Below are 12,784 nucleotides of genomic sequence, written 5' to 3'. Positions count from 1 at the left end.
GGTTTTCCTTTAATGTGTGTCTTATTTGGCCTCATGAAAAGTCCTCCATACAGGGAATTTTTGTCCATGATTTTTTAACTGAATCTGCAATGAAACCTTTAACGCAGATGTGAACACAGCCCAATGCAGCACAAACTGCGACTTATACTGGTGGTCATCTTCACGCTTTCACACAGTTTTTGGCAAGTTTTTTTTTTTTACTGAAGACTGGGGCCGCAAGTGATTAGTTCATTAGTTTTTTTGCAGGTGGGTGATCTATTTTCAGGTGGATTCCAATAGAAATTAGTGGGAGTTGGGATAAAATGCGACACCTTGAGTTTTTGTAAAAAATTTTTGTATAGGATTTTACAGAGTCACTGGATGCCGTAATGACCCTCTTTAATCAGACAACCCCTTTAAGAACTATTCTGTTGTGTTAAGTGGTGACTTGGATTATACCCTTCTCGATGTCTAATATTCTAAGTAAACTGCTAAGTTTTGATACCAAGTTCCAGGCCATTTGATATTCATTTCTATTCCCATCACAGGCTCTTAGCAAAGCCAAATATTCCTACACCATTCTGAACAATCCTAACCCAAGTGACTACGTACTTCTGGAGGAGGTGACGAAAGACTCATCAAACAAAAAGTCCTCTGCTACAAAATCCACTCAGAGGGTCCTTTCTGACCACGAGTGTGTATTCCAGGCACAGAGCAAGTGGAAAGGAGCTGGGAAATTCATCCTGAAATTAAAGGAGCAGGTCCAGGTACAGTAACCTTCAGGAAGCGTGCGGAAGTGTGAGCTTGCCATATCTTCCTATAGGCACTTGGTGATGTTTGGCGACATTTTACCACCTTCTTCCATTTCACAGGGGATGTCTGTATCATTTCCGGTAGGTTGTCTCTTGCGGGATTAGATGACTGCTTTGCAGACTGGTACATTCTCTGCAGGACCGGCCAGGCACCTGCTCTGTCTTATCACTCTCGTGTGTCGCTCCTTTGAAGATAGTATTACCCTGTCAAATATAACTTTGTGAAGGTTGAAATGTGAGCGTCACTGGGTGACCAAAATAACTTGGTTACCACACAAGTGTATACACTCGTCTGCCATGTTCTTCCTGTATATGACTTACAACAACATAAGTTACAGAAAATAACATTTCTGTAACTTGATAATTCGATACAGCTTGGATTCCATGTGGTTATAAAGCTACGGATCCATGCAGATACACAATATAGCAATCGTATATTCAGCGCTACCTAAGTGCTGCCCCTCGAAGAATATCCAGCGGAGTAAAGAATGTAGATCGCCGGTTTTCTGGCAGAAAGGGAACTGATAAGGTGAATGTACGTCTCATATACAGATGTTTCTCTGCAGGCGGCAAGAGATGATAAGAGGAAAGGCATTTCTATTGCCAGTGAACTGAAGAAACTTGCAAAATCAAGCCGGCAGTCTCGGAACTTCACACTGTCACCTCAGATCATGTCACCAGAAGGTACCCAGAATAGAGATGAGAAACCTGCATGCAGTTTGTCCTTCAATGACATCAGTGAATAGCAGCTATATTTGTGTGCGTCCTATTCCGTGCAGGTATGGGTGATTTACCTGTTCCTCCTTTACGCCATTGAACTAACTGAATCTGTGAAGATGATAAACTAACCGTGTCAATGCTCAAGGTTCTTATGTGATTTGTAATACTGCTAGATTGGCTTTGACTCCTACTAATGTTTCCTGTGCCACTTCATGGTGTATGTAACAGTATGTGACACCATACCATATATCAGCACTAGGGGTATAACGCAGACATACAGGGAACTCAACAAGGACCTCCAAAGAGTGTTTCATGTGTCCTCCCCCACTGTGATACGGCAGGGGGAAAGTAGTCAGAGCGGAGGGCGGGATAGAGGTGTGAAGAGCTTATTTCTGATATATAGTGATGAGCAGGGGAGAAATCATCATACCAAAGAACAGATTGTGATTTATTGGGTAAAATGAGGCAAACCTGTTCCCTTTATGAATGTTCGAATGCTAGCACTGACTTACAAGACACAGTGTCATCCATGTCTGTGTGTTGGATTTCCCATCCTGAACACTAAGCGAGCAGATGGACGCCGAGTAGTATAGTTATCTATCATACTATGAGTCCCAGCGACATACTGCCATGTACTATAATCACTATGGGCCAGTACGCCACTGGGAAGTACTCCTAGTACCATAGATCACTATACTGCTAGGATACCCATCTCCCCGCATTGGCTTCAGGACCGTAAATCCGGCTCATATAGGAAAAACTCTGTGTGTGAAACCAGCCTTACACAGATGAATAGTAAGCATTTTGTCCCATAGGCATTTACAATGTTCCTTCTTGGCTTCTGTAGATATTATGTGGGAAGGTTAAAAACGTGGAAGGTGTTTCTTTAAACTGGGAAGACCAAAATGGCGCCTAATACAAGCGATATAGTGTCCTGTAATATGGCATGAATAGCTCGGGTAGTTAATGGATTCTTGGCATCATCCTTTGGCCTAGCTTAGAGAGGGACGTCATCTCTACAACTCTGATACCCATATAGAATAGAATACTTGTTTCTGTCAGACGTGTCCTTCTCCTGTCTCTTGATTGAAGATGATGGGCATGTCTTTTATTCATCTGCACTAACTACTGACTGTAACCCTGGTGGTCTAGGGCAGAAGGTGATTAAGGTTACATATCTGGTGTCTCCGGTTACCTCCAGGCTCTTATATCACATATAACAGGGGGGGTGAGACTAGAACTGACAGACATTCCCTGTTACCACAGAGGGCTCTATATGGCCCCTGGCCCCCTCCCACAATTCAGAAAGATGGCTGCAGCAGACTTGCTCTGAGATGGGGCAGTTCCCAACAACATTGGTGCCCCAAAAGTGAAGCCATGAAATACATACAAGGTATTAAAAACGTGATATTAATGGTGTGGTTAGGGTCTATTCACACTTTATTTGCAGTGCATGTTCAATCAGTACAACGGAAAATGTTACATTCATAACTTTAGCTGCAGGACTTTGGCAGATTTAGCTAAATATCTTCTGTATGGCCAGCTTTAGCTAGATAAGGGATCCATTCCAATTCCCCTCCATGTTGTTGTTAAAGGGGCTCTCTAGGGAGTCTGCATACAGTTGCTTTCTCTAGGATTATAAGACTCTGTACCGATTCAGGATCACATGACCTGAATAGCACCTGGCCTCCTCCGAGTCTCCCCGCTTTCTCCTTCCTCTCCTCGGTTCACAGGTAGTTCCTTGTACTATGGGGCTGGCAGCGTAGGTCATTATACACATATAACCAGCTCCCATAGTATGGGTATGAGTGACCCGGGGGGGCCGGGTGCTGGGGCAGAACCTCTACATACAGTGTCTAATAACCCTGGAGGAAGAAACTATACAAACCCATTAATTGCCCTATTTTCAGCCTAAAACCAGTTGTATATGGAGGTCTGTAGTCTAACTTTTTTATATAAATTTTTTGCATGGCCTGTTTTTATACTGCACAATTTTTTTCTCACCACAAGATTGGCACATTAGGTGGGCACTCCATACACTAAAATAGATTTAAAGGGGTTTTCCAGCTGGCGATTTACCGCACCCTCACTGGTGTCTACTTCCTGGCCCAGTCGTAACCCCCAGAATATGTCAGCCAATCACTAGCTGCGTTGCTAATGACTGGCTTGGTGGGCATTTTCTATGTGTTCAGATGGGCCCAGGAAGTAGAAACCAGCGGGGGCTCAGTAAGTGTTGGTACAGGATCTGCCAGCCATGCTGGAGAACCTTTATAAAGATATCATCAATGTCTGTGTAATGTATCACATGGACCCATAAATGAGTGGTGAGAAAGAAGCTGTGCTGTATGTAATGCATGAATGAAGTGTTGTAGTAACACAGCAGGACAATCTCACTGATTCCTGGAAACTGGGGTAGGTTTTGGTTACCAGGAACCGTATGACATAGTCCTGGTACCACATAATGTCCATATGGGAACCTGGTTATCCATTGTAGTTATAGGATACATTTTCTTACCCTCTACTCCATCTCCTGGCTTCTATATGCTAAACCCCAAGACCTTAAGACCTGGCAACCTAATATGATATCCTGTGGTTATAGCACAACTATTATCTAGTCCTACTACCCAAGAGTGGGCAGTTAGAATGCCTAGGACTGGTCCCGCTGGTGTCACACGAGGATTGTGGGGTGCCTGGCCCAGAATTCACTGTGTGAATGGAGTGGCAGAGCACATGTGGCTTCTATGGGACTGGTGGAGATGGCATAGTATAGTACTTAGTGGGGTTCCCACATGGTCACCACCACAAGTCCCAATGGTTGGACTGTACAATGATCAGACACTTAACCTCTATCCAGTGCACAGGGGACACGTGGTGTTAGTGGGTACACTCCTTAAATTGGCTTTAACACTAGAGGCTGTTGTTTCTCAGTATTATGTACCTCCTCCAGTGCAGGAACGTCGGACATGGTACAAGTCCACTTTATCTGAATACTTATTTTGCAGGTTGCTGTATATGCTCTGAAATGTTAAGAAGAAAAGTGGAAGAAATCCCTGTAACAGAGGCCAGACAGGCGTGCGGCCATGTACACGGCTATAGGAGAATAACTGCACCTTGGTACTTTCAGATACTGAAAAATTGGAAACTGCCAAAATGACCCAAGTGATACAATCGTTGTGGAATTCACATGAATACGTCACCTATATTGGTTAGCACAGCGGATTTCCTGTGACGCTTTTTGGCAAAGTGGAGTAAAGGCTGAAGAATAGTCTGCAGGGCTCAGTCCTTCTGACCTGAAGGTGAAGTGTGGCGGAAGGAAAGGACACACAGGGACTTTATAAGAAGAGGTGAAGTCTATTGATATGTCACTTGAGGGCATTGCTGAGGAATATTTTGGGGCATGTCTATTACCGTACATATAACCCCCCAGTGGTTCCATTACAGATGTGATGACCCTACAATAGTCTTAAATGGGAGCACAAAGTCCCGGTCTAGTAATTTCATGAGCTCTTCACTGTACAGTTACATGTCCGCGGTTCCCACAGTTTGTTTTATTTAATAGCTGTGTTCATCTTTTATTCAGCATTTTCTATGAACCTGTAGCACCTTATGGCGGTAGTATTAGTGTCAGACACTACTTTTATTTAAGATGTATGTTTTATTTGTTTACATACAACCGAACCCTGTTCTTTCATTGATGTCGTGCTCATGGACAACTGTACCCAGCATGGACGAGGGCTAGTTTTATTTGTTTTTTTATGGATGGGGCAGCTGTCACTGACCACAGTTATGTTACATAGGGCCTCTATCCTAACACTACTAGAGGTCAGCACGTAGGACATTGTAGATGTATTCATCTTCAGCACATCTTTCCCATAATCCCTTTCTGCTGTACACTTTTATTGAAGCCATACCCTTAGTAGAGCTCAAGTAAGGTAACGTTTTGTGTGTATATTTGGTGTTTTTGGTAAAGGGAAATTACATTTTTCTTGGCATCACTTTGTTTTTTTATTTACATTGCAGTCCAATGAAGGTACTGTACACTTTATTGTCCACACTGACCCCGGCCAGGACACTTTATAGCGGTATATTCACACTGATCAGTTTGTCCCGTGTGTATCTATATAGAGAAAACTAAAAACTGACTGGGTGAAGGATTTTTTTTTTTGTTTCGAGGCAGTTGTTACTTTGAGTTACTTCTCTGCTACTTTATTTAGTTATCAGCAAATTTTATGACTATTTATTTTTTTTATACAGCTACGGCGTGTGCGCCTACAAGTGGAGGTTATACGGTATTTACTTTGGTGCGTGGGCAGTGGCACATGGCTGTGTTGGGTAGCGTTATGTAATTTATGCTAGTATTTATACATTACATGGAGCACCACTGGCACATTGCCCTCCATTGTACAGAATCTGAGGACATTGGCCAGAGTAGTCGCATTAGTTGGTAACCTGGATTTCATCAGGGACAATCATTGTTTGGCCATGTCATGAATGAACGTGTTATTACCCTATTCTGTAGATGTAATTACACTAGGTCGGAGTGTAGTGCTTTATGCCAATGCTATCTTACTTGGCAGACGTCTCCGAGTACTGTTGTACCAGGTGGTTTCTGTAGTTTGCGTCTTGTCTTGAAAAGCACATCAGAAACCTTGGAATACATTTTTAGAAATCTTTGTTGTATTTATTTTCTTTAGAACTGATGTCATAGGACTAAATTTGTTTCCATGTGACAAGCTAGAAGCCAGACGAGTTCATGGGGCCTGGAGAGGCAGAGCTGTGGTTTGTGCTCTTCACTTGTTGAACGGGTTCTGGAGACTTTGGCTTTTTACAAAGTGATTTTTACGGTTTTAAACTGGGTTAAGAAATGACATTTTATTCCACTGTGTTTCCATCTTCTACGTGGATTTACAGAGTGGTAGCCATTATTGTGGGCCGCCTTATATCATGATAGCTATAGATGGAGATGTCCATGTTAATGTATTGCATCACTTATAAGAGTGGCCGTTCTACAAATAACATTCATTGTTGTACACCACACAAACTAAAAACTTCCTCTCTGCACTTTTCTCCTTCCTATGCTCACTAGCACCCATATTTTGCGTAATATCATTCTTGGCTAATACAAGTCTGCTGGTATGAATATGCAGTTTATTGTACAGCAAGTTCTGCTTCTTTAGGCCACTTTTGTACATATAGTAGTCACCAGGTAACATGAAATGCCATAACCTATAGAATACACCCGGATTCTGCATAGGGTATGTAAGACTCATTAACCTATGTACATGGAGTTAGACTATGAAATGGATGTAAATTATCAGACATTTACACTGGTATTGAAGGGGTCACTGACTACAGAGCTCTACAAGCCCCCGGACATTTACCATACTAAAGCAGAAATTTCATTTTTAATGTAACTTTTCCTATGTAAAGGGCACTGAAGTATTTTAATGTGTGTAATTGTGATTTCTGATATTTTCTGTCTTGATTGTGCCGGATTTCTGCATGGTATGAAGTGTGTGACCGTACCGTGACTTTTTGTGCCAGTTTTGTAAATTGACTTTTTTTTTTTTTTTTTTTTCATTTGGACTACTTAATATATACAGACTTGAAACACTGTTGTATTTGTATATGTTGAGAATAAAGATGGATTGCTTCGTGACTCATGGTGGTAAGGTTTCTTTAAGGTCACTACGACTGTGATAAGAAAAAGATGATTATAAAACACCTTTTATTTGTCACACTTGAAGCTCTGTATATACAAAAGGCACAGAAAAATACAGTCTGCAATAAATAGCTGTAGTTCCTTAAAGGGGTTCTCCAACTCCAAATGGACTGGACCCCACACAGATCAGGTGTTCTAGGCAGCCACTGGATGGTACGTGCAACGCCATTACTATTGAAGTAATAGGAGCGGCACTGCGCTAGTCGTCCACTAGCAGCTGCCAGAACATCTGATCCATGTGAGGTCTGGGTGTCACACCCCAACAGAGCACATACCGATGACCTAGCCTGTGGATAGGTTACAAGTATAAAAATCAACTTGGGTTCAGAAAACCCCTTTAAAGGGTTATTCTGTCAAGTTCTGACTACTAGGACGGGACTTACAGAAACGGAATAGAGCAGTTCTACTCGTCGCCATTTCTGTAAGTCTCACCCTGGTGGATAGGACTTTGCGTCCAGCTATTTCTGCCATAGCCATGGTTTGCTGAGCTGGGAATAACCCTTTAAGATGTTCACTATGAACAGATCCTTAATACATTCACATCACTATGACTTCAAAGCTTCCACATGCGATGCAAAGTCCAGCTCAGCCGGTGGTACCTTGTGCAGCTGGGCCTCAACCATCTTCTGCAAGTCTTCACTGAGCTCATATGTTCTACCTTTGTTCTGTAACATAAAACCACAGAAAATTAGATATTTCCTTTCCTTGCTGTATTAACAGGAAAAAAGCCTAAGCATTTCTTGGTGGTTAGCTCACAGCTAATGCACACAAGTTTCCATCGCTCTCGGCTCTCATTAAACACGCCGAGGTGAGTTCCATTAAGGTCATCTACTAACTATAAGCAGTGGATTTACTTCTCGCAGGGTTCTAGATGGCAGCCTCTCTAAGTACCTCAGAAGTACAGTACGACAGATAGTTAAACACTTTAATGGCTATGGAAGGACGAGTATACCTTGTACTTGGATCAGTTTTTCCTTACAAGGAGAGCAACTCTTTTCAGTATTGTTCTCCCTGATCTGGAATCCATTTTAGTAATATCTGAATGACACACAACTGACTATACATCGAGCACATTAATGGGAGTCTGTCAGCAGTTATGAATGTAACAAAGGTATAAGTGTCATACCCTCAACAAACTGCACCACAATGTGTGTCATTTAACGTTTGTTTCCAGTTGTGTAGGGAAAGATGTTTTAACCACTTTAATATACTGTATTTTTTTAATGCAAACCGTACACCACTGTACTATACAGCCTCTCGTAAATTCAGTCTGGGACTTTGTTTATAGGTTGCTTTGACATGACCTGCGGCTCGCTGTCCACCATACTCTGGAACACTTATTCACATGCCAGCATTTTGTATTAGTGCTAGTAAGTCAAAGCCAGGAATAGGTGGAAAACTCAGAAGAGACATCTCTTTCCGCTGTCCGGTCGCCACTCCTGGTTCTGCATCACAATCACCGACAAAACACTGCCATGTGTCTAAGACCTATACCTGCGCACCCCTTTAAAAACAGACAAGTCCTGTGTGACCCACAAACTTCAGCATTAAAGCTGAACAATATCAACAATACGTTCTGTGACTAGGGAATGTGTCAGTAAATACCTTAATCTTGGGAACAGTTTCAGGAATTGGTGGATTGAAGTTCATTTCTTTCATACTGTAATCGCCAAATAATTCCACAGCAGATCTGGAAAATATCATCAAAAATAGGGAGCCATGAGATTAGAAATAAGGGGACAACATCCGCGTTTATGTGGCAGCTTTCCATAAAGATCCTCATCCGCTTCCTCACACTCTCCAAAGACGCACTGGTTAATATAGGTTTTTGTATTGATGATCTATAGCAGGGGTAGGGAACCTTCGGCTCTCCAGCTGCTGTGAAACTACAACTCCCAGCATGCTCCATTCACTTCCATGGGAGTTCCAAGAACAGCAGAGCCAGTATGCATGCTGGGAGTTGTAGTATTGCAACAGCTGGAGAGCCGTACGTTCCCTACCCCTGGTCTATAGTATCCTTAGACCCACCACAATCTTATGTGAATGACCCACTGTATACTGACTCCCAGCACTCTTAATGATCAGCTACAAATAGGGCTTGTAGCACTTTGCTGACCACTGTGACACAGTGCCATCCATTCTATAGTGACTGTGCCTGGTATTACAGCTCAGTCACATTCACTTGAAAGCGACAGGGCATCAGTCACTAAGAAGAGACTACAGCGGCTGATCAGTGAGGGTGCTTAACGTTAAGCCACAAATAATAAATATAAAAATCTTAGAAAATTCCTTTAAATGCTTTCCTAGAGAACTGACCTAAAAACGGGAATGAATGCTACCAGTGGCCGGACCAATAAGAGTAGATATCTACGCTGTAAATACATAGCTGGTCCTATGATCCCTACACTACAACTAGATGTGCAATTTCCTGATTATTCTTCCAAATGAAGGAAAAATCGTAGTTGGTCACTATAACATTTCCACTACATCCAGAAACCCAGCACATTAACTCAAGACCTACAACACACAAAGCTCCCACGAGACCGTGGTCCATTTCCTTTTCATATCATAAGTTTAGTCCCATCAGGGGTCCCAAAGGAAGATAACTTAAGATATAGGCTGTGGGGTTAAGGACCCCATATTAAGACTGTGGATTCTTGTTATGTCACAAGCACAACCCTGGAAACCGAAAAGAAAAACAAATCTACACAACATTCCCGTCTCCCTAAATACTAGAAATAGACTCGAAAATTAGGACATTTCAGACTTTTTTTTTTTTATTCTACTGTACCTGTCTGGTTAGAAATATCCTTACATGTCAACGCTTTCAGATACAGGAAGGGTTTCTTAGAGAACCTTTCATATCCTCTGACATCAGCTTTACTGCTATGTGCCCGGGCGCCAGAGCTATCCCTACACTGTCAATAGGACGGGCAATGATGCTAGTCTGTAAGGCCCGCCTTTGTGACAGGGCGCCAAATTCAATCAGGGCTCCTGACAGCAAGAAGAGCAAAGCATCTAACCCTCCCACTAACCAATGGGGTCTCTATTGGTGGATCTGTGTTACAGCAGATCCATCATGGCATCCACTGCTGATAGAGGTAAGGCTATACAGCCACCCAAGCATCTCTGTGGCTTCCTACCATGAACCGGAGCTATGATACTACCACAGGGTGCACAATCCACAGCCTCTCCTGTGTATTACACCTAAAGCTTTAGTTCTTCAGAACCTTACTCACAATTTCGGCTTGTGCCAACACCGTGGCTGGGTGTTCACAGCAAACTATATTACCAGGACCTCAAAGCAATGGTCATACCTTCGACATAATGAAGCTCCAAGCGCGGATGAGCCTTCAGAGGGAGCCCCGGCACAGAGGTGAGCAGCGAACACCCGGACTACAGGGTGATAATGTCTCTGAGAAGAGGATCAGATACATAACAAGAGTTAGAGGACATTCATATCATTGCTCATCAACATGTATACCAATATATTAATGACAAATTCACTAATACACAGGTGATATCGGTGCGCCCCAGTGGTGTGGGGATCGATGATGGGTGGACTAAAAGTAGGAGTCAGAAAAAAAGTTATTGACTTTGACTTCAAAATAAAGAGTTGAATTTATTTTAATTATGGTTATACAATTAATAATAAATAAACACCCAGTTTGTTACATATTTACTTTCATAGGAATTCAACTGAATTAAGTTAGAAGCTGTAAAGGTCCTCTGACGGAGTCAAGAGTTTGTGGTTTGGCCTACTGCTGCCATAGCTCTGCTGTGCCTCATTGATATAGGTCAGTGGGGGTTCCACTAGCAGGACCCCTGCTGATCAGCTGCTTGCAGGGACCAGGGTGCCATGTCAAGCACTGCAGTCTCTTGTTTACAAGGATCCATTTACCTACCTTAGTAGTGTAGGGAGGCACGTGATCTAATACTGAAGTATAAGCCATCAATAACATGACAGTAAAACCCCTTTAATTCGTTTTTATGTAAACTTCCTGAATGCTCATCTTGCTCAGAAGCCACAGTATACATACCAGCACTAAGTGTATACGGCTGACTGCCTTGGCATCTAGACTGTCCCTGGACCAGGATAACTGCACATCTCATTCTCACATATTAAAGTCTCTTATCTGTAAGTTTTATCAAAACATATTTGCTTTTCCATATAAAACCAGGGGGACGAGATAAAACTGACTTCTTTGTGATGATTTTGGATATCTTCACACGGATTCCTCATAGGGTCACAACTTTCACACAACACTGCCAGCCCCACATATCATTCTCATACATCAGTCCACGAGCCTTAACAAATCAGGTCTTCACAAGTTACTCCCAAGAATCTCACAGTAGAGGCTTCAGTATGGACGTGGGCCGCTCGCGAGGAGAAGCTGTCACTGCTCAGTCACTGATATGGGGGGAGATTTATCAATGCTGGCACATCGTACGCTCTCTCGTGGTGCCCAGCTCTGATGGGGTTTTATATACATTTTCTAACTAAAAGTGGAGTAAATCTTCAATAAATGAACCACTTTCCCAACTCCGAAGTCCCTGCAACTCCTTGGAAGGAAAGGATTCATCTGTAAGAATACTAAAATCTCACCCTTCTGCATTCTAGCAGATTTGTGGATCTTTTGTTCTCGAGTCCAAGTGGCATTCACCACCCATGTTGGAAATAAAACAGAAATTTTTTTTCTGGACACACGGTACAGAATAGCGCAGTCTGATACTAAAAAAGGAAACTCCAATGTATGCCGCCAAATGCATCAGAAGCATACAGAGAATGGATCCTGCAGACACAGTGTGAAAAGACCCTTAGTCATGTGTGTTACTGGTGAATTACCTGTAAGACGTGCAGCTCCCACATGGCGGTATTCTGTGCATTGCAGTATTCTGGCTCATCCAGCTCGGGTAGATAGAGTCCGCTGCCTTGGGATTCATTGTCAAGCAGAATGTCAGTTTTTGGGAATGTCTGCAATAAAACAGAAGCCATGTGACATAATGAGACAGGAGACAAAAGTGATCCATTCTTTATATTTCTGTGTAATATCTTGTTCAGCACAGACATATAGGAATCTAATTTCTGGCTACTGGAGGTTCAGCTATGGGGTATGTGATGCATCTGCACTGCTGTAATGGATCACTGTAGGACACGGATGTGGATTCCTTAGGGCACTAGGAATTTTGTTTGCCCCATATTTTTATCTATCTCTTTGCCACCTTAATAGATTGACAACATGCACGCACCCCTTCATACCTGCTCCATGTCTTCTGAACAGAACGGATCGTAAGCCCACATTGAGGTGAGCGCATTATGGAAGACACTCGGACATCACGCCAAGTGTATACCGCTGCAAAATCTGCCCCGCCTTGGACAGCAGACACGTGTGTATGGGGCCTAACCATATTCTGGCTGCACACAGAAGACATAATACAGGGGATTTACAGTAAGGCCTCACCAGTCTCTCCACAGATGTAACTACAAGTCCTCTGGGACCGACCTGCTGCAGTACCACTGCACGCATAGTATATCATGTACGGCTACAAA

The 12,784-nt window shown here is 42.7% G+C and overlaps 2 protein-coding genes across 7 annotated transcripts in view; one reads left to right on the top strand and one right to left on the bottom strand.

Moving 5' to 3' along the window:
- PLCE1 (phospholipase C epsilon 1) overlaps positions 1-7,170 on the top strand; it is a 172,918-nt gene extending 165,748 nt beyond the window's left edge. For 4 of the 6 annotated variants that reach the window (XM_075257889.1, XM_075257890.1, XM_075257888.1 and 1 more), the window contains 3 exons: positions 528-746; positions 1,358-1,475; positions 4,514-7,170. In XM_075257889.1, the coding sequence (XP_075113990.1) occupies positions 528-746; positions 1,358-1,475; positions 4,514-4,665 (489 nt within the window). In that variant the 3' untranslated portion in view covers positions 4,666-7,170. Of the gene's footprint in view, positions 1-527; positions 747-1,357; positions 1,571-4,513 lie in introns of all 6 variants that reach the window. The other 2 variants (XM_075257892.1, XM_075257891.1) reach the window with 1 other exon arrangement.
- An 81-nt stretch (positions 7,171-7,251) lies between these two features.
- The window catches only part of NOC3L (NOC3 like DNA replication regulator), a 34,629-nt gene continuing 29,096 nt past the window's right edge, over positions 7,252-12,784 (bottom strand). The window contains exons 18-21 of the mRNA XM_075257933.1: positions 12,080-12,208; positions 10,551-10,648; positions 8,839-8,923; positions 7,252-7,898 (exon numbers count right to left, since the gene is read on the bottom strand). Coding sequence (XP_075114034.1) covers positions 7,779-7,898; positions 8,839-8,923; positions 10,551-10,648; positions 12,080-12,208 — 432 coding nt within the window. The 3' untranslated portion in view covers positions 7,252-7,778. The remainder of the gene's footprint in view (positions 7,899-8,838; positions 8,924-10,550; positions 10,649-12,079; positions 12,209-12,784) is intronic.

The sequence above is a fragment of the Leptodactylus fuscus genome, chromosome 10, assembly GCF_031893055.1.
Source record: "Leptodactylus fuscus isolate aLepFus1 chromosome 10, aLepFus1.hap2, whole genome shotgun sequence".
Taxonomy (NCBI): Eukaryota; Metazoa; Chordata; class Amphibia; order Anura; family Leptodactylidae; genus Leptodactylus; species Leptodactylus fuscus.
Note: the sequence above shows the minus strand (reverse complement) of the source record. Positions and strands in the feature narration are given on the sequence as shown.